General features: G+C 42.1%; 1 protein-coding gene across 7 annotated transcripts in view; it reads right to left on the reverse strand.

Moving 5' to 3' along the window:
* Positions 1–25,046, reverse strand: part of TTBK1 (tau tubulin kinase 1) — a 122,961-nt gene that overhangs the window by 49,205 nt on the left and 48,710 nt on the right. For 5 of the 7 annotated variants that reach the window (XM_056356925.1, XM_056356924.1, XM_056356926.1 and 2 more), the window contains 3 exons: positions 9,742–9,807; positions 8,119–8,211; positions 7,261–7,386 (listed from right to left, as the gene is read on the reverse strand). In XM_056356925.1, the coding sequence (XP_056212900.1) occupies positions 7,261–7,386; positions 8,119–8,211; positions 9,742–9,807 (285 nt within the window). Of the gene's footprint in view, positions 1–7,260; positions 7,387–8,118; positions 8,212–9,741; positions 9,808–14,026; positions 14,108–14,700; positions 17,991–25,046 lie in introns of those variants that run through there. The other 2 variants (XM_056356929.1, XM_056356928.1) reach the window with 2 other exon arrangements.

Consider the following 25,046-nt stretch of genomic DNA (forward strand, 5'->3'; position numbering starts at 1 on the left):
GGATACACTACTGTTTCAGTCACCCCTAAGATGTACAGCTCTGCAGAAGCAAAGCTCCTCCCTTGCCAGTCAGTTGATCCCAGCCTGTACTGTTCTATATGTTTATTCCATCCCAAGTGAAGCGCTTTGTACTTGCCTTTGCTGAGCCTTGTGAGGTCTCTCTGCATATCAGTACTACCCTTCAACAAACCAGCTGCTTTTCCCAAATTGGTATCTTCTGTGAACTGGCTGAGAGTGTGCTCTGTCCCATCACTCAGGTCTTTCATGGAGACACTGAACACTGTTAGTCCAGTACTGTTTCCTGAGCGGTATCACTAGTGGTTAGCCACCAACTGAACTTTACATTGCTGATCACAACCTTTTGACACCCAGCAATCCAGACAATCTGCCACTAACCTTGTGGTCTACTTATTCAAACCATCTCTTTCCAATTTGGCCACAAAGACATTATGAGAGACTGTGCAGATAACGTTCACTGCTCTCTCTCTGCATCCATGGAAGTCATTTCCTCACAGAAGGCTGCTCAGGTTGGTCAGGTATGCTCTGTCCTGGATAAATCCATGCCGGCTCTTTCCAGTCCCCTGCTAATCTTTCATATAGCTGGTCATGTTTTCCAAATGTAGTTATTTCATAATGAACCCAGGATCCCTCTTCAGCAAGAATATTGTGCCCACCATAGCTATGCCTGTATACACCACTCTATTAAGAATTCTTTAGTTTGTATACTATGGACCTAGCTTGCCCTATTTTCTTGGCAGTAACAGACCTAGCCTTTTGGTGTCTGGACAGAACACAAAAACAAAGGAAGTGAATATAAAGCATGTGTATACATGAACAATATTATTGTTTGTTTTTTTTCAAAAAAATCATGAGTAATCACTTGATGGGGTTGGAGGCTTAGGTGAAGGCTGAGCTCAGGTGGTAAGGGAATGTAGGAAAAAGTAGTAGATGACCAAGTAACATTGTTTCATAAGACTTCCTTGATGCAGGAAGATATTCCAGTTTCTCTCTACTGGCTGAGAATAACGCATATGTCTGTCATCCATGCATTAGGTAAAAAAAAGTTACATACACCTATTTGTAATCTAAAAATTAGGCTCAAATCATGAAGCTACCAGACAGGACTAACCTCCAGTACACCCAGCAGGTCTACACCATATGCAGACGGGGACCTACTGTTATCACAGTGCCTGTAGTTGGCCTTACTTGGAAAAGAGCTTCTAAGTCACAGGGAAGTTGTGGTGGAAAATAGTTTGGATAGGTCTCACTGTGAATTCCTCATATACAAAGGAAATGCTGGCTGTTCTGGAATGCTGGGAGGCAGCAGGAAAGGCACAAGGCAGTATCTTTCATTCAGACTAGCTGCACTGTACAGCAAGCACTCCACCTCTCCAGGGTCCAGAAAGAGGAAGGAGGCAATGACAACATATGCAGATCAGATCCTCTTCCCCATCTACAGGGTAAGCAGAGATTCATAGCACCTCAGTGAGAAGAAACAGAGAATTTTCTCTTGGAAGGTTATCAGAGTCACGGGAGAATGTTATTGAAACAGGGGCAGAGCATGGACTGGATCAGCTTTGGCCCTTTAGGGCTGTTCAGACTCCTGCGGCTCTTATTGGTGCAGAGTTACCAACAGAAAGGGGTAAGCAGTAAAGAAAATACATCAGATAAATCAAACTGTGGTACAGCAATGGGAACTAGGGAACCCTTGTGGCATCTTTTCCCGCCCAGCACTGGACAAGGACTCCTGAATCGATAGGTGCAGGCTGCTGAGGGCATGGCTTGTCAGACCATGTGCCAGGTCTAGACCACGTCACATCAGAGCCTGTCAGCTTCCACCAGACAACGTGCAATTCCAACTCACTGAGTACCAAAACCACTGGTGGGATAAAGAAGAGGCTCAACATGTTTCTCTATTAATGATGTTAATGTCCACGAGGACATAAAGCTTAATTGCACATTTTGTAGTAGCGCAACATGTTCTGGGCTGACGCCTAATAGAATGAGGGGGAAGCAGCCAATTGTGCAAAAACTACCCAATAAATTGTCATGATATATCTTGTTAAATGCCTTCTCCTGGACAAGGTTCAGGAAATGAATCACAGTCAACCCTGAAATATCAGGTGAAAAAAGTTCCCAAAACAGTTACGGATTGTCCAGATGCTCCAGCCTTGAATTCTCTGGGGCTCATCTACGAAGATGTAATCTTCAGGCGTGGCAAATTGCTCTGGCTCAAGTTTCTAATCTGCGCTATAATCCCCAACACAGTATTGAAGAATAAGTATTTGGCACATCTCTTCAGTGGCAGGGGTTCTCTTTTGACAAGGGAATGTTCATGATATGTGTTTGTAAGCCCTAGAGGGATGCCTGGGAAGAAAACTTAAGCTTATGAGGGAAGACTTCCAATGCCAGCTCAAACTGGCACTGGTTGTCCACAGGGTGTCTTTCCCAAATGCTCTGACAATATCTGGTATTGACTGGCTCTGAAAGGGAGAGGTCCATGTACAATGCTCTTAACGTCCCGCACCTGCTCTGGATGAGTACAAGACAGTCAGTCTCTTACACAATCACAGGTGATGTGATCACATTTTCTTGGGCTAAGTGCAAGTCACAATCCACCAGCTGAGAGGATCTGATGGGCTCCCAGGCAAAGGTACCTCAATTTCTATAACCTTCCAGAACCAAAGGTCACTATTCATTTTCTAATACTCACCGCAAAAAGATGGATCTTTGGGGAGAGAAGCCAGCCACCTCCTCAACCATATCTGAAACCACCCCTCTACCAGTTGGGCTCAGCATGCAACTGTAGTAGCAAAGATTTTCATGCACCTTTCTAATACCCTATCTTCATTATGCCAGGGAAAAAGCATGTCTCTTGCTGTCAAATGAGCCAGAAAACCCAAAAATGCTGCTCTAAAGCCCACATCCTCCTGCTGTGAAAGTGCTAGAAGTTCAATGCTGATCATGAATCAACACTGACAACGATCCATTAAAGGGACAGGTCTGATGTCAGAGGCCGTGAGCCCAAGAAGTGCATAAACACAAGGTGCAAGCAAGGTCCACCACGTGACAGCTCAACTCTGTTTTATTCTACCATCATTTTCTTCACCTATGCCTAGGCAAAGCTTGTGCCATCTATCCAACAGAGTAATGGTCTCCAGTCACACTTATTCTTCAGTTACAGCCTGGTACCTCTCTTCTGACACGATCTCAGGGGCTCAGCACTGCGATGAAACTGCCACTCAGCACGAAGTGTGCTTTGGAAGATCTAAAATGCCAAGGGAAGGCAGATGACTACCAACACCTTTTGATGGCTTGGCCTTGGGGCATAGGTGTCAATGGTCCAGAACTAGACAATTCCCATGGATCTAGAGCCACCGTCTGTGACCAAGTATGATCTTGGCAACTTTCACTACCATGGGGAGAAGGTCAAGGAAGAACAAGCTCGCTATCCCATCAGCTTCTGGGCCCAGCTAAGATCGCTGGCTAATTAAGAGTGAACCTGCTGCAGACACACGGTGGAGTAATCCCCTTTTCCTCCGCAAGGTGGAGGGAAAATCCAAGGTGACTACTTGGATGCTGCAGAGTGTCAGCTGTAGTCCTGAGTGTCAGCAATGTTATTTTCATGCATTACGGAGGATTATGGTCTTTCCAATCAGAGCTGGTAGCGGAAATGACAGTAGGGGAAATGACAGTAGCGTGATTACTTAATTGAGGCAAACAAGAGATAATCATGGTGGCTAACAAGTGTAAAAAAGAAAAAACTAATCACAGAGGGGCAAGGGTGTGAGTAGGAGAACTTGAAAACTAGGAGACACAGAAGAGAGAATTCACACAAAGAGAGAAAAATCCATAAGCCAGGGTGGATGGAGAAAGAGAGAGAAAGAGAAAAATACAGCTCTGAGTGGTGGGAGAGGACTGGGGGTTTTTTTGTGTGTGGTTGTTTTTTCAGGTTGTTTTTGGTTTTTTAAACAATATGGAGAAGGAAGGATGGGGGAAAGGGAGAAAGTCATGGAGTCACTGAGATGAAGTATCTGCATTGCATTCCATCCCTAAAACTTTTTTCCTGTGACAGTGATAAACCAAGTCTAAAGATAGCAGATGCAGTTCCTTTTTCCTTCATGCAACAGTTAAGGTGTGCTGCACAATGGTGGTGAAGGCTATAGGTGTGTTTCACCCCTCCTCCTTTCCCATCCTTCACACTAACATATCTGCTTAGATGGACAATTGCAGATGCTGATGGTGGCAAAGCTGAAGAAAAAGATTGCAAACTTCAGGGGATGGACCACTTGGAGCAAGGAGGACAGCAGCAGTGGCCAGGCCCCTATTGTCTGTCTCCATTTAAAAAAGAGCAAGAAAGGAGAGGCTGACTCAGTACGGCTCTTCTTACATTCATTTCTGGCCTCTTTCTAAAGTCAAAAGCATCTTATGATATCCAGCAGCCTGCAAAGCCAGAAGACAGATATCAGGAGAAGTTAGAGAGATAATACATCAGAATTCAGACAGTGAGGGAGGAGGGACCAGTCAGAATGATCTTACTATCAGATGCTCACATGCAGCATTTATGCATCATTCCCCACTTCAAAATGATGGAGGTGGGAGAGGAAGGATTTTACTAAAACTTCATGCCACTGCAAAAGAAGCCAAAGCTTTACTTGGTACACTGAGATAGGAGCAATCCAAACTGCCTTGCCACTGGATAAAACAGGTAGAATATTGGAAAGTCTTATGAATGGAACAGAACATTGTACTTGCAGTTTATCACTTCATGGGCTACATACATCTTGAACATGCAATGCTGGCAAGTCCTCACCTCACAAAGGTACAACTAGACAAGGTTCAGAGGGGGACACAAACCAAAGGTGTGGAAAGCTTTCCTTCTGAGAAAAAAGCAAGTAAGTGGACTAGGATCCCTTGCTCTGGGCAAAAGAGTAACTGAAGAGCAATACCATGGAGGTCTGTAAGATTCTGTGTGGCTGGGAAGCAGGAGAGGGGCTAGGGACCAATGTTCACAGTTGTGTCCGAGATGTAAGGGGCATTAAACAAACTGGCAGGTGGCAGGTTTAGAAGAAAAAGAAGAAGGTATTTCTTCTCACAGCAAACACGAAGCTGCTGTGCCTTCCTGTTACATGGTGGATCCTAAAGTTTTATATGAATTCAGTAGGAGACTGGACAAGTTCATGGAAGACAAGTTCATTGAGAGCTACGAAATTCAGAGATATTTTTGGTTTAGGAGTTTCTTGAGCCTCAAGGAACCTTGATCCTCAAGCTTTGAGAACTTGTTGAGAAAATGTTAATGAACGCTTTTATAATCTTCCCACAGCCAACACATGCTACAAGGCCAGACAAACCTTTTCTTCAGCCCAGTGAAGCTGCCCCTTTCATCATTTCTCTCAAAGAGAACATGGAGGTCAACTCAAGCTGGATAGCTATATGAAACACCAAACCTGCCCAGCTACAGGACAGCATTTGCAGTCATAATCCTCACCTGGTGAGGAGTGTATATCTTAAATTGAAACATATTAAAGAGCTAAGAAAGGAATTGGTGAACTGTAACTTCAAATTATATTGATATGTTTTATTCTGTTTCCTTATTTCTAATCTTGTAATTCCAATTTTTAAATAAACCATGACTTCATATATAGACATACTTCCCCAATTTCCTTAATTTCGCTGAGGGAACGGTACTGGTGACAAATTGAAATGCCATCTGATATATTTTTTAATCTTTCACTGTAATCAATCAATACAAAGACATCTCTGGAACTGAGATGTTTGGAGAATTTGCTGGCTGGAATAGACCTCCAAGTCGAGCTAGAAGAGAATCAGTATTTGGTGGCAAGCTGCAGGTGCCAGACATTTGTGGGGAGTTCCCTTTTGGAGGCTTCTTCCCAGAGCTGCACCTGCAAGAAACTGAAGGCAAAGAGGCAATTCACAGCTTCAGACAAATCCCCTACTGTGAAAGATCTGCTTGTGATTCGTACTGCACTAGAATTGTCTGGAAACAACTCCTTTTATTTCCACCTCAAAGATGGCTTTTCAGTACTGTTAGGGCACAATTATTTTAAGATGGAATAGAATATAGGAGGATGTAGGTTCAAAAGGAGTTTTGGAGAGCACTAATCCAACCACCTGCTCAAACTAGGGCTAATTGGAAAGTCAGATCAGGTTCTTCATTCAGCTGACATCTGGAAATCCCCCAGGATGAAAATTCCACAGCTTCTCTGAGTACCTGTTCTGTACTTAAGAACACTCATTCTGATTTTTTTCTCCCCTAGATTTAGTTGCAATTTCCCTTTCTGCCTCTGAGAAAAGTCTGCCTCTGTTCTCCCCACAACCATCCTTGAGGCAGTGGAAGACAGCAATCAGATTCCCTCTTTGACTTTTCTTCTCCAGGCTAAACAAATCCAGCTCCCTCTCCATCTTCTCAGTCCCCCCTCCATCCCCCTATAGCCCTCCATCTTAGGGACAAATATGTTGTTTTTCCACTGTACTACCCAGAAAGTATTTGCCTTTTTCTCTTTTTTTAAAAAGGAGTGGTTGCTATGCTGCAACACATACATGGCTAAAATACAAAAGCACTGTTGGAGTTTGCTGGAACACCCTCCTACCATTTTCCCACTCATTCGATGCACTATCAACAGGGGCAGGCACACGTATAAGACTGCACTGATCTGCCAGTAAGATGTTGGTTTCATCACTCTGTCTTTAATGTACAGAGCAACCCACTGTGATAAAAACAGGGACACAGAATCAAATTGCCTCTGTTATATTGTGTTAATTGAGCTACTGCAACTGATCACATATGCTGATAGTAAACAGTGAATGGAAGAAAAAAATTGTTAAGATGAATGTTAAAGAAACAGATAATGACAGCTAAAGCCCATATAAGTCTACAAGAAAACAGAGGGGTTGATGTGCATGTTGGGCTATTGGCCTAGGCTCTTTGTAGACTTTGGCAAGCTGTGCTAAAATTCTGTCACTTTGGACTATCTCAAAACTTCTGCGTTTTAATGAAAGCCAAAAGTACTCTGCTGCTTGGAAAGAGATTTCTGGTCTGGAGTACAGGATTATTTTTGTGGTGGTAGGAGAAGAAAAAACTTTTCAGAGGTTGTAGAATGGTACAGTCCAACCACTTTCTCCTGGTGCTAGTAAAGGTATTCCTCAGGCAGATATGAATACATGCATGGAAAAGTTAGAAAATCCAAATGCCAATCCAAAGTGCCATGCATCAGACTGATAACAAAGAAAGGCTCCTACCTGATAGTCTGGCTTGGTGAAGTAGTCTAGGCTTGCAATATGATCCAGAAAAAGGTGGAACTCTGAAGGCATGTGTTTTAGCAGCATTCGATGTTCGTACTTTTCTTTTATCATGCCAACCTGCTCCTGGAAAAAAGAAAGTATCTCAGAGCCAAGAATCTCCTCTGTTGCTTCATATTCGTGCAGTCTTATCATTCCTGAAATACCATCTAGTCTTAACATTCCTGGAACATGGCCTCTTCTTTGACCAGCACTGTGTCTACACACTTCTCCTGTTTGGTGTTCCTAGCAAAGTGACGTTGACCACTGCAGGCAAAGGTCAAAGGTCAAAGGGGAATGCTGAGTTGGAAACACTCTTCAGCAGCTGCCCCTTTAGCGGGGCTTTCTGCACAGCTGACCTGTTTCTTTCCAGGGATTTTATTCTGTAGTACAAACTATTTCCAAGACAACATGACCAGGTAGCTTTATTCCATTTAACTTTCCAGTTGTGATTCCCATTTGGCTTGTTTGGCACAGCAAACCGTTATCCTCCCGCCTTTCCAAAAGTTATATTTGTCAAAAGGACAGCTCAGTCTTTCTGCTTTTGCTGTTTGCTTTGTAAGAACGAAGTCAAAGTTACTTGATCAAATATGATTAATAACGTACATAAGAAAAATGTCTAGCTACTCCAAATAAGACAAGCTCCACACTGTACATCAGAATACACAAAAGCAGGCTAGCATCTTGCAGTAAGACCTGATGAAAATCAGGTTCTGGCTTTATTTCAGCAAAAAGCTGCACTGAGCTAAAGGAGGAATAATAAGTCATAATAATAAAAATGTAGCACCCTATCTTAAGCATGGACACTAGGTTTCCTACCTTATCTTTGATCTTTCGCCACGGAAGCTGACCAACGGCAAACTCCACCAACATGTAAAAGAGGGACCACAGATCATCATGTCTACCCATCTCCTGGAGAGAAGAGAGACAAAGACTGAGGAGCAAAGTTCCATGCTGCTCAGCAGTCCAGGTGTGCTTTCCAGATGAGCTACCTCATTTTAAAAAGCAGGCAGAGAAGTCGTATTTCCCACTCAATGATTAAAGAAGCCAGATTAAAGGCTAAAGATGCCAACTCAAGCATTTATTCAACTTGGTAAAGTCAATACAGCCACCTGAATAGCATCATTTTTATTCCTTTCTGTGAATATATTAGGAAAGAGGTTTTCAGCTATACAACAAAGCACAAGTTTTCCATAGGATATTCCCTCACTGAGTATACAGGAGTGGAGTATTTATTAATATAAAACAAAATATTTCTAGGAATAACCTAGAAAAAGGAAAAAACCCAAACTCTGTGTAGAAAGTCTTTTTTATTATTATTTTTAAGCTAAATATCATTCAAACACTTTTCACACGACAACATTTACTCAAGGGTTTTTGCAAAACACTCATCATCAAGCACCACAACAATTTACAGATTTATGTTTCCACACACCACTCTCCTCCTGGCCTAGCAAATGGGAAATCAAATCATGGGCATTAAGGCTGAAATTGCCAAAGCACATGAAGTTGTTTTTGGTGCTCAACATTCAATGTCTAGAACATGATTTCTCAGAATAGCATGCATTACACAGCAATTTTTGTGTCCAAATATACCTTCAGCTGATGCCAGCTATAGCTGGCACTATTCAGCTCTTCCAAAAATTTTACCTCACGTGTCTCAGTGTCTGCTAGGAAATAGAATGAATTCATGGTGGAAGTCAAATGCTCTCCCCACATCACACTTTCCACCTTCTGTAGACAATAACTTCTTTTCCTAAAAACCCTGAAAATTCCTCATATGTAACAGGTCACCCTAAAGACTCATCCCAAGTAAGGCCAGAAACCTGGAGGTAATGCAGGAGGCCTGACAGCTTCCATGTGGCAAGCACTTAGCAGCAGAACCAGAGAACTTATGGTTTACTGTCCACACAGCAATGTTACTGAAGAATGTGGGATGAGACTTCTGGGAGCATTTAGAATGAAACAGGCCAGACACTATGAAAATGATGGCTCTTTTCAGGGGAAAAAAAGCGGAGCTTTCATTAGGTGGCTTTTCACCTGATGGCTTGATGTTAGTATTAAAAATTCCAGGTGGAGAATGGATTTGGGGATCGGGCACTTGGTAATTCACAGCCAAGTTATGCTAGAAACTACCAGCAAGCAGCCTGGCACTTGACCTGATTTCCACTTTAGCATGGGTTGTTTATTTTTCTCTTAAAAAGCATCTGATAATGCAGTAATTACAATTATTAAGGCTGCCAACTAGAGAGGATCGAATATCTGAATCATAATTTTGATTTTGCAGTCAACAGCCTTGACCACCTCATAGAACTGATCTAATATGCCAACTCCTGTAGGGAACAAACCAGAACTTACACCTCTGACTCCTCTGCTCCTGAAAACAGGTTTCTGAAGAGAAATAACCTTGCTGTTAACTCCTTATAACCCAAAAATACTCACTCGGTTTTTATGTGCATTCACGGAAGCGTAGCGGACTGTTCCTCGAAAACCAGCAACATTGCGAGGCTGAAGGGAGACAACAGAAAATCTCAGAGACAAAGCAGATTATTAAATCCCCTGTGCAGCTAACTCCTGAGAACTTCTCACCTACACTGCTATTTCGTAGGTACCCAAGGGATACAAAGCTCTTACTGTCTTCATCTGCTCTAGCAGCCAGCTAAACAGACAGCATTCTCCAATTCTGCATTTCTTGAAAAGCGTATTTTACAGAGAGGGCAAGGTGGTTACAGTGATAGGTTAGAATAGTAATGGTCTAGACATAGAGCTAAGAACATTATTCCAAGATCATATTTTCCTTTTTAAACTCCAGGTCGAAGGAAAAGCTAGTAAACAAGTGCAAGTGCAAAACTGAGTCACAAGCTAAGCAAAGCCTGAGGGCAGCCTGGTCAGGGCAAGAACAGGGATCCCCTACTCTGACCCAGGGCAGATGACCATATGCATTTGCTGACACTGCCTGTCCACATCCTTTGTAAGATGAAACAAATTAAGAACTTATGACTTTCAGACTTCTTGCTTTTTTCCAGATTCTTCCCAGTATATCCATTATCTTTATTTAACTATGTATTTTTTATTTTCTCTTTCTCCGATTCTGTTGTTCTTTGTGTCTTTGGGAAGTGAAGGCTTGATATAGTGGCCTTGGGAAGAAGGTGGTCCTCCTGTAACTATTCATCCGAGCTGCAGGCTCTCTCTGCTCTGGGGGCTGAGCAACACTTCCAACTCTTGCCACTGCTGCCTCCACAAGAACATTAGACTGTGTGAGTCCACTTACTGAAGATGTCATCGTTCTGAAAAAATTGCATTTAAATAATGACATCTGTCAAATCCTTTCAGCTTAGCTAGAAGCACCAGAGTTAACAGCAGTGCTTTCAAAATTCACATGGCAAAACCAGGTTCAGGCCCAGACACCTTCCATCACAAGGTGAAGCTTGGGCAAAGAGCTAAACATACTCATAATTAAGATCCTCCTCTTGCAGAAATTTAAGCACATTAACAACAACTCTAATTGCCTAACTTGTCCCACTTAGGTCAGTCAATTCATGTTTCTTCTTTCAGCTGTGCCTATGCTTTCAGAAGTAAGCCTAAAACTCTGTATTTTTATTCTAGGGCACCCTTCTGTCAGTTTAAATACATACAATTCAGTTGCTTCCTTTTAGGTACAGGGAAGTTGCTGTGAGTTTCAATACTCTCCGAAAGAATAAAACTTCAAATGTTTTTTAAACAAGTTCACCAACACCGTGCCCCTAATACACACGTGAATAGTGTATAATTCAGCTCTTAAGTTATAGTGACTCTAACCAAAAAACCCCAAAGCTACAAGTCTGTCTTACAACTCCCTTATGTTAATCAAATACTCCACAAGGAGAACACGTATGTGTATCCCATGCACTTAATGCAGCACTTAATCTTGCAGTACACCAGCCTGAGCTAAAAGCTACTCATTTAGCAGCAGGTAATAGCTGATTCATGATCATGTACCTCATTCCTCCTGGAGCATACATTTAGGATTCCCACTGACAAATGACTGCAAAGTATTTTTCAGAATTCCAGTGAATTCACTGATGTGAATTCCTGAAAAGCAGAATACTGGCCACTGGAATTTATCTGTTGGAATAAGCCATCACATATGTGCTCTACGTATTCAAAAGTAAGAGGATGTTCCTCTTTTCCATTATGAATGGAAGCTAGTGTGTTTGGATACTTTTAATGAGCCGTAAAATAAGAACATACTGTGAACAATTCTAGTGTGTAACCTGTAATCTTTTCAAAACCAATATTGTTCAGTGTTTGCAGTCCATGGGAGTCTCTCTTTCACGTTCTTTCCCTATTTCAGTGTCTTCAGTTATCAACTGTGAATGTACTGAACCAAGTACCACATGTGCTGGTTTCAGTATGATGGGCAATGTCTCTGAAAATCTCTTTAGATTAATAATTACTATAATACTTAGTATTTCCGACAGAGAGGCTATCTTTGCAGTCTTTAATTAGATTTATTCTGAAATGAACTCTAGGCAGTTTGCAAATGTACTCCCCTCCTCTTTTAGAAGCAAGCCAAAAGCCCAGCCATCTTTCAGCTGTGCACCTGTCCCAAAACCAAGCCAGTCCTGCAGCTGAACCCAAAGGGCTCTCTCTCCAGTCCTTTCTCACGTGGTACCACAGCAAAAGGAGAGCACTGCAACTGAGCAAGTCTTTGCAATTGTTTTGACAGGATGTTTAAAGCTTTGAACAGAACAGGCAGATGCTAACTGTGTTAACAGCATCTTTCCCTCATAAAGTTTTCACCTCTTCTAACTATATTTGACTGCCCTGCCAGTCACAAGGCAATTAGTCATGCCTTTTGACTGTGTCACTTATCATTGCAATCAAATATTGCCATGGCTGTGGAGATACCTTGTTTTTCATCCAAACAAACAAGCAGCTCCTGCCTGGGCATTTATTGTAGCACATACTGTATACCCAACTGTTATTGACCTTTCTTCTGAATTCATCAAGATTAATTTTCCAGATGATTTCTTTACACACTTCATTTCTTCCAGTTAATAAATTTCATCCCATCACTGCACTGCCCAGTAGTGGAAAAGAGCCTGGATAAAGTGTACTTGCTGTCCAAACTGGTCCACATTTGACACAGAACTGGACTTGTAACAGTTAGGAGCTTCAGACTATGGAATCTTATATAAGCCAACTGATTTGAATACACAGAATGAGATGAAGGTAATACGCTAGCAAGCTGAAATACAATTTTAAACCATACATGATTTATTTTTTAATTTTTCCACATCAGTATTACTATCCAAAATGTTACTCACAGTAAAGTATATCTCTTCCTGCATTCAGATTGTGTCTAGCACAAAGCTAAAGTAATTTATTACACAGCGCTGTCAGGGAGATGGCAGAGATATGAAGTATATTGCATTGTGTTAGAAGCTTGGTTTAAAATGAGTTTTACCTTGGGAGAATCTGTTAAATCACTACCACAGAGCAAAAATTATGCTATGTGTTCCTTTCAATATATTAGCAATGTTTACTACCTCACAAAGAATTAGGTAACAAAATCCTATACATAGTGGATGCATTGTTCCAAACTGTCCTCTTTTGCACCCATCAGCTTTTCATCATTCTCCAGTTCAAACACTCATGATCATTTGTATTTTACGTGCCAGCAGTGTCTCCCTTAGATTCACATGAAGTCTGTCTTTCTTGTATGTATTTCAGGAGTGCTTGTATTTCCAGATTAATCTGAATCCCTGCTCCTTACACCACATTCATAAGTAGACATTATTCCTCTTGCCTCACTTGTCCCTAGATTGATATTTCGGATGTCCTGGTTTCCAGCTTCCATCCTCAAAACTTCTATTTGGATGCCAGTACTTTCCTCCTGACATTTCTTATGCCTGTGGTATTCTCATGGAACATGACCACTGGTTTATCCCTAACTTTCTGGAAGCCTGCGCAAACACCTCATGAGATCCACCACCTTTGCACCTGACAGGTCTGCTGTCATCTAGGACCATTAACCCACCTCTCCTGGAAACAGAGGAAGGATTTCCAGCACTAAGAAAAGGAAAAGAGAGTGTAGATTGAAGAGAAGGTGGTAAGGGGAGAGAGGAAATGCTATAGATCATGGGAAGCACTTGGAGATATATCTTGGATTGAAATTACCTGCTTGAAAAGTTGTGATAAGAAGGAAAAGTGAAAGGAAGCTTTAAATAAAGTAGAAGGAAATATCTCTGTGACTTCTAGGAATCTTCTGCTTCCATCAGTTAGACTGATGGGGTATATGCAGGGATATGTATCTCCACATCTTCTGTGGAGACAAATTCTGCACCTCTTGTATGTGTTTTGACTTGCTAACTTAAACAGCAGCACTTTGTAGAATCATTAATGACAGCAGCATACTTTATCCCAAAGGGGAGTCACAAATGAATAGAAGGAAGCTGGAGCCAAAAATGTAAGATAAGAGAACTCCCCTCCCATTGCCTCTGAAACCCCAGAATTGTCAAAACCACAGTCACTGGCACCACCCAAATCTCTGCCAGCCCCTCAGGCAGAATCCCAAGTGTTCTAGGCCTCTGGCATCACATACATTTAGGTAGCTGTCATGATCCTGCTGAAAAGCGAACATATCATGAGGGAAAAAAGAAAACCAGGTGTAATTTGGACTTCCATATATAACAAAAGCACAAAATAAAATGAAAACCCAGAAGCATGGTGATGGCTCACTCACAACTCATAGCAGAGATGGTTACGAGCAGCGGATGGGAAGCCAACGCATCAAACACAGCCTCAAAAGAAGAGCCCAAAAGAACTGTAAAACAGAGAGAAACCCAAAGAAAAACATGATAAAAAACAACAAAATGAGAAAAAAATTAAACAGAAATGAATTAAAAACCAATTCAATATTGTATCCCTCCAGAAACCTGGGTCTCTTGCTTAGCTGTTGCCATCTCCCAGCATCCTCCTGAGGTGTCTTGGCCTGGGCTATACTTAGTTTCATTCAGACAAAAAGCATTGAGTGGCCTGTGAGACTTGTGAGTGCGCTGTAAAGTGGTGAGAGGGGTCCCTCTAGGGACTAACTTCCCCCTGCTCACACATCACACCTAATACAAAAACCAAAGTTGAGAGCAGATGGGTACAGCCTAACCACAGGTCAGTCGCATGGTTCTGCCGTGGTTTTCCGTCCTAAAATTCTCTGATATGTACACCTCCCTTCTTCCCCCAATCAAATTGATCTAATAACCAGCAAGTGGATTTGCTCTTCCTTGTCTTTTGGCCTTTTCACCCATAGCGAGTTCCAAAGTTAGCGTGTAAGTTTCTAAATCCCAACAGAGCTGTCCCCTTCCCCGTTTGAATTGTCATGGGTTCCCACCCAAGATATTTGGCTTTTTATGCAACCAGCACCTTGCTTTCTCACCAGCAATCTCCATACAGTCACTGGCTTGCCAACTTTACATGCTTCACAGCTGCCAGCTTCAGGCATCTTCCCCTTCCCTGATGATTGCTGCAGTGCTCCACCTAGAAATAGCGGGGTCTCCGCTGTCTGGTGGGGTGCTGCATGGTGGTTTGAAAGAGAGCAGAATGAAGGTCAGTGCTGCTTCCAGGCCACGCGAGCAGTCACTGTATCTTAAGATATGAACTGCACAGTACAGAAACATGAGGGACACCCTGATCAGAGGCAAGAGCTCATATTATAATCTAACATATAACCTTAAAACTCAGTTCAGTAAAATGAGAATAGACCTTGGCTGGGAGATACTTAGTCCAACAGAAATCAACTAATCCAAAGCAATCAACCCAACGGAGTTTCTTATTTGAGTGTCAGTATTTGTCTTCTCTAAAAATGTGCAAGTTCTAAGAATTCCACAGTTTTTGCACTTTTAACAAAGTTGCTTAATAGTCTCCTACTATTCCTTCCAAAGCAAAAGGCCCAAAGGAGATGAATTAAAATGCCATCTTTCCTTTTTTACTTTAGGAGAATTCAAAGTTTCCAATGGACTTTAACATCAGCAAAGACAAAGGGAATAATCTTGTCTTTCTGAATAGCATGCGCCAACCATCTTATCATGTGATTCCTGAGCCAGAACTTGTGCTGAAGATAAGGATGCCTTTCTCACATCAGAAACAGGGCTAAGAATGAGCATTTTTTTAATCATAAGCTTATTCCAGGTGTAATCCTATTACTCAATTATCATTCAATTTTTAACAAGAGAATTTTGGCCTCAGAGCTGCACTTGCTTCTTACATGCATGGTCCCCCAGGGGAATAAGTAGCACAGAACACTCCCATGAAAAGCACAGGGAGCACTAAGTGAGGAAGAGAAGTTTGTCATGCACTGTAATACAGAGCAGGGGAACCACTGAAAAGGAAATGTTTTGGAGAGCATTTTGGAGTATTAGTCATTCTTATTTGAGATTTACAGATCACAATGCCTTCCTGGAATCAGATGGAGAAGATGGTCCTTTTCTACCAGAAGGAAGAAGACAAAAGACAGTCATGACAAGCACTAAGATGCAGCAGAGCTAAGCTCAAATCTCTCCAACCCTTGGTCAGACATGAAAACCACATCTCCCTCCTTCCAGAGTACACCCTCCCCCCTAAGCCACAGCGTGCTTTGAGATGCAGGTCTAAGAACATCCATGTTGGAAAGGATTCCTTTTGCATAGAATAACTGAATATTTATTATCAAGAGAGAGAAAGGGTATGATAGGCACTGTGTAACCTGCAGCAAATGCACTTACCTGCTGGAGGGGAGATTTGACCTGCAACCCAACTCAACGTTCACTCACCCAGGGAGTGAAGCCCCTGTTTCCTTTACCACCAGACACAGTAACAGCTTTCTGTTCCTCTCTCTGTAGTCCAGTGGGAAGAAGAATCAGAGCTTCAAGTAGAACAGCATCAACCAGAAGGAACGACACATTCAGAAGTGCTGTACCCCCCCTGCAGCTTGGCAATAAAGGCACTCAGAAACGGATAACGGGAGCTTGGTTCCCTGCAAACATATATGGGATTTGAGCCTGAGTTGTCCTTCCTTTTGCCCCACTCCTGTAGCATAAGAGCTCTAGCCAGAGAGTTGCTACATAAATAAAACCATCAACACCTGATGTAGATGATTTGAGGTCACCCTCACTGAACCAGGGCTTCCAGGGGAGGAAAAGAGAGAAGCAGCTAGTTATACAAGATACGAGAGCCCCTGCTTGCTATTAGATTTTTCAAATCCATCAGCTAGTCTGCTTTTCATACACTTAATTTCAACTGCACTAGCTTTCTGTAGTTGTAATGTTTTAAACCAGAACAAGAACTCTTTTCTCAAGTCCGAATTTGCTACTCCAACAATGGAAGTATCAATGAGAACCTTTACATAATTTTCACAGTGATCTGCTTTATAACTAACCCATGCCCACAGAAATGGCATTTCTATAAATATATCAAATGTGCAATATTTTTAAAGACATAGGTCCTTTTTTTTTCTCCCCTTTCCCACATCTCTGTGTGAACCAATGTGGCTATGCTGTGCTTTCAGCCTTTTACCTGATGACCTTTTTACAATACGAAGTTCAAGACAAAAATTATATCCCTTCCTAAGCTAATGTAGTACTCTGAGTACTACAGCTCCACAAATCTGTTTATTTTCCTGCAAAATGTTTATCTCCTAGATAACATTACAGCTTTACATACATTTCAAGTGCAAAGTAAGCATAAAAGCTACTGGGCTGCTCTGTTGGAATATTTGGGGTCTTGGGATGTAGGAGTTAATACCCTTTGTGTTATTTTATAGCTCATTTTCCACTGGGGGGGAAAAAACCTACTTTAGTGGAAAAAAGTACCATACTCTTCTCATACCTTGTTCACTGCAGCAAAGTTTATTTTTACCACTATGCACATTTGGAAAATAAATACTTTTTTTCCTTTAGCTGACACATTTCTGCAGCCTTCATCATGCTCGTCTAAACAGGCTATGCACTGTCCTGCCTACAACATCAGCTTTCTGCCCACTGGCTCACAGAGCCACCCTCGCACATGTGCAGTATCTTCAGCAATGCACTGCAAACTACTGCAGTGCAGTCTGAGCCACGAGGAGATCGAGATCTAATCAATGGGCTGCAGCTGACTAAGCTAAAAAAATGCTTGCTGAGCATAACAGCCCAGCGTCAGATCCTGCAACGGGGGGTAGACTCCAGGAAAAACATAGCCTCTCCTATATTTTCAAATAAATAATTAAGACCGTGCTGCTACACCCTCAACCGCTTTCAATTAATAACTGCGGAGCCACAGTGAATATATTTCTGAAGGCTGGGTGTCAAAGACAGAGGAAAAGTATAATGCTTTCTATACTGCACATCAGTGACAAAACTAGCAGACCTGAACAAAGACCAGTAATGATTAAGGAGTTATTGCCCAAAACCTGACCTACATTAGCACAGACGACCTTCATGACTCAGAACACTTCCACTAAACAAGCATATGTTGTTCATCGTATTATCTGTATAACAACATTTATGTCTATTTTCCCTTCCAAGTTTAAATTTTCTTCTCAAGTCTTACTTCTCCATATTGAACACATTCTGCTAGTCCTGCTCTCTTCTATAAAAGTTAATGCAAGATGCAAATTTTGACTTGTGTGGTTTCCATAGAAGATACTTTCTCAAATTAAAAAAAAACAAACCAAATCAACTTTTCATTCATTCATTCATTCATTCCCCAGTTGCTTACCTCTGTTGTCCTAAGAAGTGCATCAGCACTGACTGCTTATACTGCTGCACAGGTGGGTTGTACAACCAGGACATCACAGTGAATAAAACTGCTCGTGTCTCTATCTGAACTATGGCAGAAAGTTGCATCTAGAGGAAACAACATTTAAATCCCTAAAAAAGCTCTCTCCATCCTGTAATACCAAATTTGTAATGGAAAGTTTTGGGATTCACCCCAAAATGGACTACTTTTTTTTTTTTTCTGGGGGGGGGCGGGGTGGGGGTGGGGGCGGTGGAATTACGAATAGAAAACTAGACTTTTTTCTCAGAACAGTACCCTCTGTATCTGAAAGTACTTACTAACTAGAGCTGATCTAACAGATACTCTCCACGAGTCATCTCTTCTTAAGCAGATCTCCGAGCTTTCCAGGACTGAGAAACACATGGCTTGAACTACTGCTCACTTCAAACTCACTTGGATGGGAACCCTCATGCTGATAACAAAGTAAATAATGCATTAGTATAACCATATAAAAAACTATGCTTCCTTGCCGCTAAAGGTACAAACCAGCACAAATACTGGGAAGATCCCATGAGGAGATCCCAGGTGTTGTGGAATGTGGGAGGATGCAGAACATAAGCTTGAAAAACAAGGACAGTAGCCTTAGATGAGGCAATGGGATTGCTTTAGGTATTAAGGGAAGGAAAAACTGCTTTCTATATATCAGTAGTCTGGACAAAGGTCAGGGTGGTCTATGATAGCACTGCCCCCAAACTACTCATATTTCCCAATTTTCTTCTCCAACGAGGCAAAAATGGGGAGCAAATGTTCTGCAGGAATACCTCTGATATGGAAGAGAACACCAGTTCTTTCTTTTAGGTCTTTTTAAAATGTTTCTAAACAGATTTTATATTTACCCACTTCCCAGCTGCTGGGCTACTTTGTCTGCAGGCAACCACAAAGTGAGGCCACTGCAAAAATGTCTGAGGAAAGCAGCTAAAAAGCAAAGCATGCTAAAGCCAGCTCTTTTAACAGTAGATGGCAAAGATGGCCTGCATCCATAACTGCTGCTAGCATCACATTGTGACCAACACAAGGAGAAAGCCTCTTTTGTAAGGACGAGGCCAACAGATACTCAGTCCACCTCAGATGAGTCTAAAGTTTTCTCTCAGGTATGCTGTGAGAACTCTGAATATCCACCATCTCGTCAAGGGTCACAGCAGTGATCTCTGATTTGTCCTGGTGAATTTTAACGTTTGAGCACCTTCTTGAAAGCTGTTGAGTATCAAACCCGTGTTTTCATGAAGTTATTCCATAACATCATTCTCACTTATCAGTGATACCTGTGCCAGCTCAGAAGCCACTATCACATATGTGAAATCAGAACTGCTCTCTCACACCATGAGCATCACCTTTTATTTACACAGAATTTCACCTGCCAGTTTATAGCCCCCCCCCCCCCCATTTTCTATAGCTGCCCCTTACTTTTCCCACAGCACACTCTGTCCCATCACTGCTATTTAGACCAGTCTCTGACCTGCACACACGTGCTCTATTACTCTTCCCAATGCATTGACTACCTGTGGCAGCAAGTGGTGCCTCAGGAATAAATGCATCCCTTTATTTGTCTAAATTTATCACCTGCTTCACTGAATATCTTGTTCCTACATTAACCAAAGAGAACAGAGGCTCTCTCATTCGCCTCTCAAGACTTTACAGTATTTTACAGACTTTATGAAATTCCTTTTACTCACTTTCTTGTTCAAGTTATAATCACAAGCTTTTCGATCCCTCTTCATGCGAGTTTGTCATTACTGTCTTCTGAATACTGTCTAGCTCTGCAATACCTTCTCTGAAACTGGATGGGTGGTATCTTACGCACCATCAACTGTTATCTCATCTAGATTTGTATAAAGGCACTAAAAAAGATTTTGTAGCTTTCATCATCCTGTTCCATGTGGACTATAACAACTGCATCACTGGCTCGATGCGTCTCAGCTAGTAACCTGCCTCCAGCCCTCCAGAAGGTGCTTCTGGATATCCTACAGGTAGGGTACACGTAGTTGGGCAGATGCAGTCCCTTTGCATTCTGTTTAATTGGGCATGTGCAATACTAATTTTTAAAAGGTATAATGTTGGTTCAGACCCCATGTACCAGAATGAATACTTGAAAGTCTCCTAAAGAACAAGATCAGTAGAAATGTGGTTAGCTGGGATGTAATGAGGAAAAGTCTACACAGCTTTTCTAAGGGAAAGCAGCATATCACCATAAGTGTTCTCTGCATGATTTGTGTATATAGACAAGGGAAACCTAGTTCATACAGTACATCTAAGTTTTAAAAAACATCAGCTCTTGAGAAAGTCCACACTTCAAGAAATTATAGCGCAAATGACAATGTTTCTCTCTCATTTGAGAGGTAGCAATTACGGTTGTCCTTTAAAGAGGCAACAAACTCAAAGACCTGCACACAAGAGCTTCATGATGCAACCTGGTCAAAGTTATGTTTTCAATTTCCCCTCTCCTGTTACATTATTTATCATACAGTGAGACAAGAAAGTTTTGAGATCAGCCAACTTCAGAATTTGATTTCCTTTAGATCAAAGTTTAACTGTGATATTCTTGATGTTTAACAAAAACTTTGGCACGAAAAGCATGAAAATTTTGATTTCGTTTCCCCCTCTATTTATGGTATTTATAAGCAGCACAGTAAAGAGGCAACTAACAGAGCCATAGCAGTTGTGACAGCAGCAAGCAAAACAAGGCTACAAAGGGGCCCAGAAACTTCGCTCCAGACAGTGTGGACCTGATGGAGTCTGCAATGGTGGTGGTGTTGGGCCACAGGGCCTGGTCCCCAGCATGGGCTGATGCAACTATGTTTAGCACACTGGAGACCTCAGCCCAGAAAAAGCCCCAAAGAAAGAATGTGGTCATCCACAATGGGCTGCAGAGAGCACCTGCTGCCTCTGCAGTGGCCTCATTTCTAGAAGTACTTTGGTTGAGGTGCAAAGTTGCCAGGTGAAGGAACTGTGGTGAGGTGGGAAAGAAGGTGAGCAGACTGTGTAGCATCAGGGAGGGTGAACAAGAGATCAACAGAATCTCTGCAGAGCCTCTGAAAATCATAACCCTTGTTATACAAGTAAAAAGGGACAACTAGTAGTTGTGCTTAAAGGAGCAACAGATGGAGAATCTGAAGAGGAGGGAAGCTAGCAGCAGAAGGAAGGCTCCAGCTCCACATGCAGACCTGCAGTTGCAGAATTGATTTAGTAACCTGGGAACTGGTGAGGAGGAACAAGACCTGCCAGGAGAGCCAGCTGAGCCTGAATCAAAAATCCCTACCAAGAAGCAAAAGGTGAATGATGGTCACTGAAGACTTCTTCCTGCAGGAAATGGAAGCCCCATCTAATGGCCTGACTTGATGTCTCAAGAGCTTTGTGGCTTGTTGAGGGCCTACATATGGGATGATAAGGACAGATTGCCAAGGTTTGTGTGGCCCTCTGACTATTTGTCATTGCTGCTCATTCATGGGAGCACCAAAAGCACCTGTTTTCCAAGGGATGACTTTGAGTATACTAATTGTGACTGATGTGTGGGCATGGGGGCCCACGTGCTGTCCTCCTAAATCCTGCCAATGAGTGGGAAAGACTTAGGTAGAAGTGCATGCATCCTATAATTCAGCACCTAGCTATGAAAGACAAGGCTTTGGCTTCTACAGCCATGTGTCTCTCTTGAGGAAAAAGGACTGTTGGTGAAAGAAGGGACCCGTGTGACAGAGTGGCAAGACCAACTTTTGTGATAGCTTTGCATCTAGGCTTGCTAACCTAGTGAGAAGGGCTTCAAGCAGGTACAACAGAATCTGAAGAGAAATGGAAAAACAGAGGCTGTGAGGAGGTGCCCCGGGAGATGATGATAGAAGCTCTCATGCCTCCCCTGAGAAAGCAGCACAGCTGGCAGCCCACCTCAAGTCCCTGTCCACAAACATATATACACATGAAACAAACAGGAGTAATTAGTGGTCCATGTGTGATTACAAAACTATTATCTCACTGGGATTACAAAGACTTGGTGGGACAGCTCACATGTCTTGAGTGCTGCAATGAATGGAAAGGACTGAGAAGGCAAGAAGGTGCATTTGCACAGGAGTGGCTTGAATGTATGAAGCTTTCCTTGGAGCAGGTGATGAGACAGTCACTACTGATGTGTAAGTGATCAGCACCAACTAACACAGGTAAGCACCTGCTACTGACTACCTGATCAAGAAGGGAAAGTAGATGAATCCTTCTTTAGACAACTGAAGGAAGGCTTGCAACACAGCAGGCTTGAATAACTCCTGCATCTGCCCAGAGAGGCAATATGGTGGGGTGAAGCAACCCAGGAGTTTTCTGGTGAGCACTGAGCATTGAGCAGAACCAGAAAAACAAGACATGAAGGTTCAGAGTCACACACAGACATGGGGGTGTGTGTGTGAAAAGGACAAAAGGACAACAAGGAACAGGAGCAGAGTTTCTTCTCTCCAGGATTAGATCATTTGCCCAAAGTCTGGAAGTCTTAGGTTCAATAACCTCGTCTTCTATCTCTCCTGACAGCAGAGTACCACAAACATCATGTATTTAAGCCACAGGCAGAACAGAAACAGGTGTATTGTAATGTCTTTCATTGAAGCTTTACACCCTTGCACAAAATTAAGACATACTCCCTAGAAAATGGACCTCAGGAGTCTGTCAGCCCTGGAGATGGCCCTGTTTACTGTGACTAATTTTTCCACTCTGTTTCCATAAAGGTGTAAGTATTGAGCACAAACAGATGTTATTAAGGGTAATGGACAAGGAACACTTTATGAATTATCACTGACACTGCTCCCTTGAGAAAGGGGAAATCCCAGGTCAAACACACTCTGCTGAGTACAGATCACAGATCTTAACTGGTATTTGACACCTTTCAAAAAGGAGAGTGAGGCTTGGAAGGGCAGGGAGGAGCAGTACAAGAATCAGCATCTCCTCTAGCAGTTTTGTCAGCTGCCTGTCTTTTCCTTCATTTCCCTGTCTTCAAAAGTGTTTGGAAACAAAACCCTCTGGAAAGAGTAAATTTTTTGCACTAGCAGCCTGTCCTGTTTATCATAATAGCCCGAGTCCCTCCTGCTAGCTAGATGTTGGTTCTGATCCAAACGCCAGAAATGCTGATGGTAGCCAAAGTAACAGCCTTCAGCCAGGCCCTAAGCAGTTTGCAACACACAGCAGACACCAAATGGTTACGTAACTGATGCACATCTGCTCTACCTGTCCAAAGGAGTAACTGTCAAAGACTGACTTCTACAGCCCTTGGAGAAATAGGAAGCAATGAGACTGTTGAGAACAGCTGAGTTCCCCTGATTGGTAACAGAGGGGAAAATTGTTGCTGATGCTTCCTTACACATCTTCTGGCTCCAGCCATCTTCTGTCTTTATAGTGCAAGCTGAGTTCCTACAGATTGTTATCCAGGAGATTTTTTAACATCTGACAAGGGGCAAGAGGTAGAGGGGTGAGACCATTCCTGTGGAAGCAAATCTGCATGACAACAGCTTTTCTCCAAAGAGTAACATTTGTGCTAATATTAGCATCCCACATAAGGTAGATCAGTTTTGTTTCCCTAGAAGCACAGAATAAATTCACATTCAGAATAAATTTGGATATAGCTAAGCCAAGTGGCCCACAACTTAACAAATGCCAAGCAATCAAGGTGCAAAAACATACAAACCAAATATGCATGACTCATCAGAATCTTAGCAAATTAACAGCTCCCTAGGTAAAAGCTACTGAGGTAGCCCTTGAAATTCAGGAGTCTGGAAAGCCAGAGTGGGAACAGCTGAGGATGAAAGAACTAATGCTCAATGAAGATCATGGAGGGTAGAAATGACCCCACCTCAGAGCTTTGTTCAATCTCTAGGAAATCAAAGTGAGACCTTTTTTAGTGATAGTCTATGCTATCTGCCTTTTCATATAAAAAAATTAGTACTGTTTGACATCAGTGAATTGCACATTAAAAAGTAAATATGTAAAGTCAGTGCCAACACAGATTTCTAGAGGTTTTTTGCTCCACAGAATCACTGGCTTTTCCCTTTTTAAAAAGTGACCAAAAACAAAAAGGCAAAAGGTAAGTTAAAAATCCATAACAAAACCACATCATCCTAACAGCCAGGCCCATTATCTGTACTACCAGCAAGTCATTCAGAGTCTTTCTGAAAAGCTGACAAGCAGGACTAAGATTATGAATTTCGGAGAATGTGAAAATCAGCTAATACTTTTTAACGTATCATTCATAAATTATGACAATGCTTCTGAAACCGTAGGAAACTGCAGGGAACCTACTTGAGCAGAAAAAGTCTGTTAATAAATGAATACAATTAAAAGCAAAATGCAGACATGCTTGCAGAAAAAGAGAAAGTGAGGTCCTTCCCCCATCTATCTTGTGTATTGTACCTCAGAACCAAATCACAAAAAACCTAGGCTCAGGATGATCATGTTATAAATCTGGGAATTGTATTCTTCATGGATAAAGGAACTGAAGGAGAATGGAGAAAGAAGAATGTACCTTATTGGCTTGAAATAATCTCTTTGGCAAAACAAAAGAAAGTTCTTAATTAAAAAAAGGAAAAAAAAACCCACCAAAAAATCTCATTTCAATTGTCTTCATACTGCCCTTCAACCCCATCTCCTTCCTAATCCTCAGTGCATTATTTGGGCAGCAGTCACACCATGTTTCTTCAGGCAAATGTCTCAGTCTGGTAAGTGGGACTCAAGAGTGGTATCAGAGAGCAGGGACACAAAAGGATCAAACAACCCAGTGACTATAACAATGCTAAAATGGGTTGAAGTAAATATTTCTGTATTTTTTATTGTATCACTTCTGTCAAAATGCCTCACCACCTGAGGTGCAGCATGGGAGAATAGGTACATTAGGTATATGAGACTCTACCCCATACGATCCCCCCACATCCCAAACAAACTGAGACTTTTCACCATTTTCAGCACACTATGCTCCCATCCCTCTGGGGATCCTGCTGTCTTTTTTCAGGAAAAGATTA

The sequence above is a fragment of the Falco biarmicus genome, chromosome 12, assembly GCF_023638135.1.
Source record: "Falco biarmicus isolate bFalBia1 chromosome 12, bFalBia1.pri, whole genome shotgun sequence".
Classification (NCBI taxonomy): domain Eukaryota; kingdom Metazoa; phylum Chordata; class Aves; order Falconiformes; family Falconidae; genus Falco; species Falco biarmicus.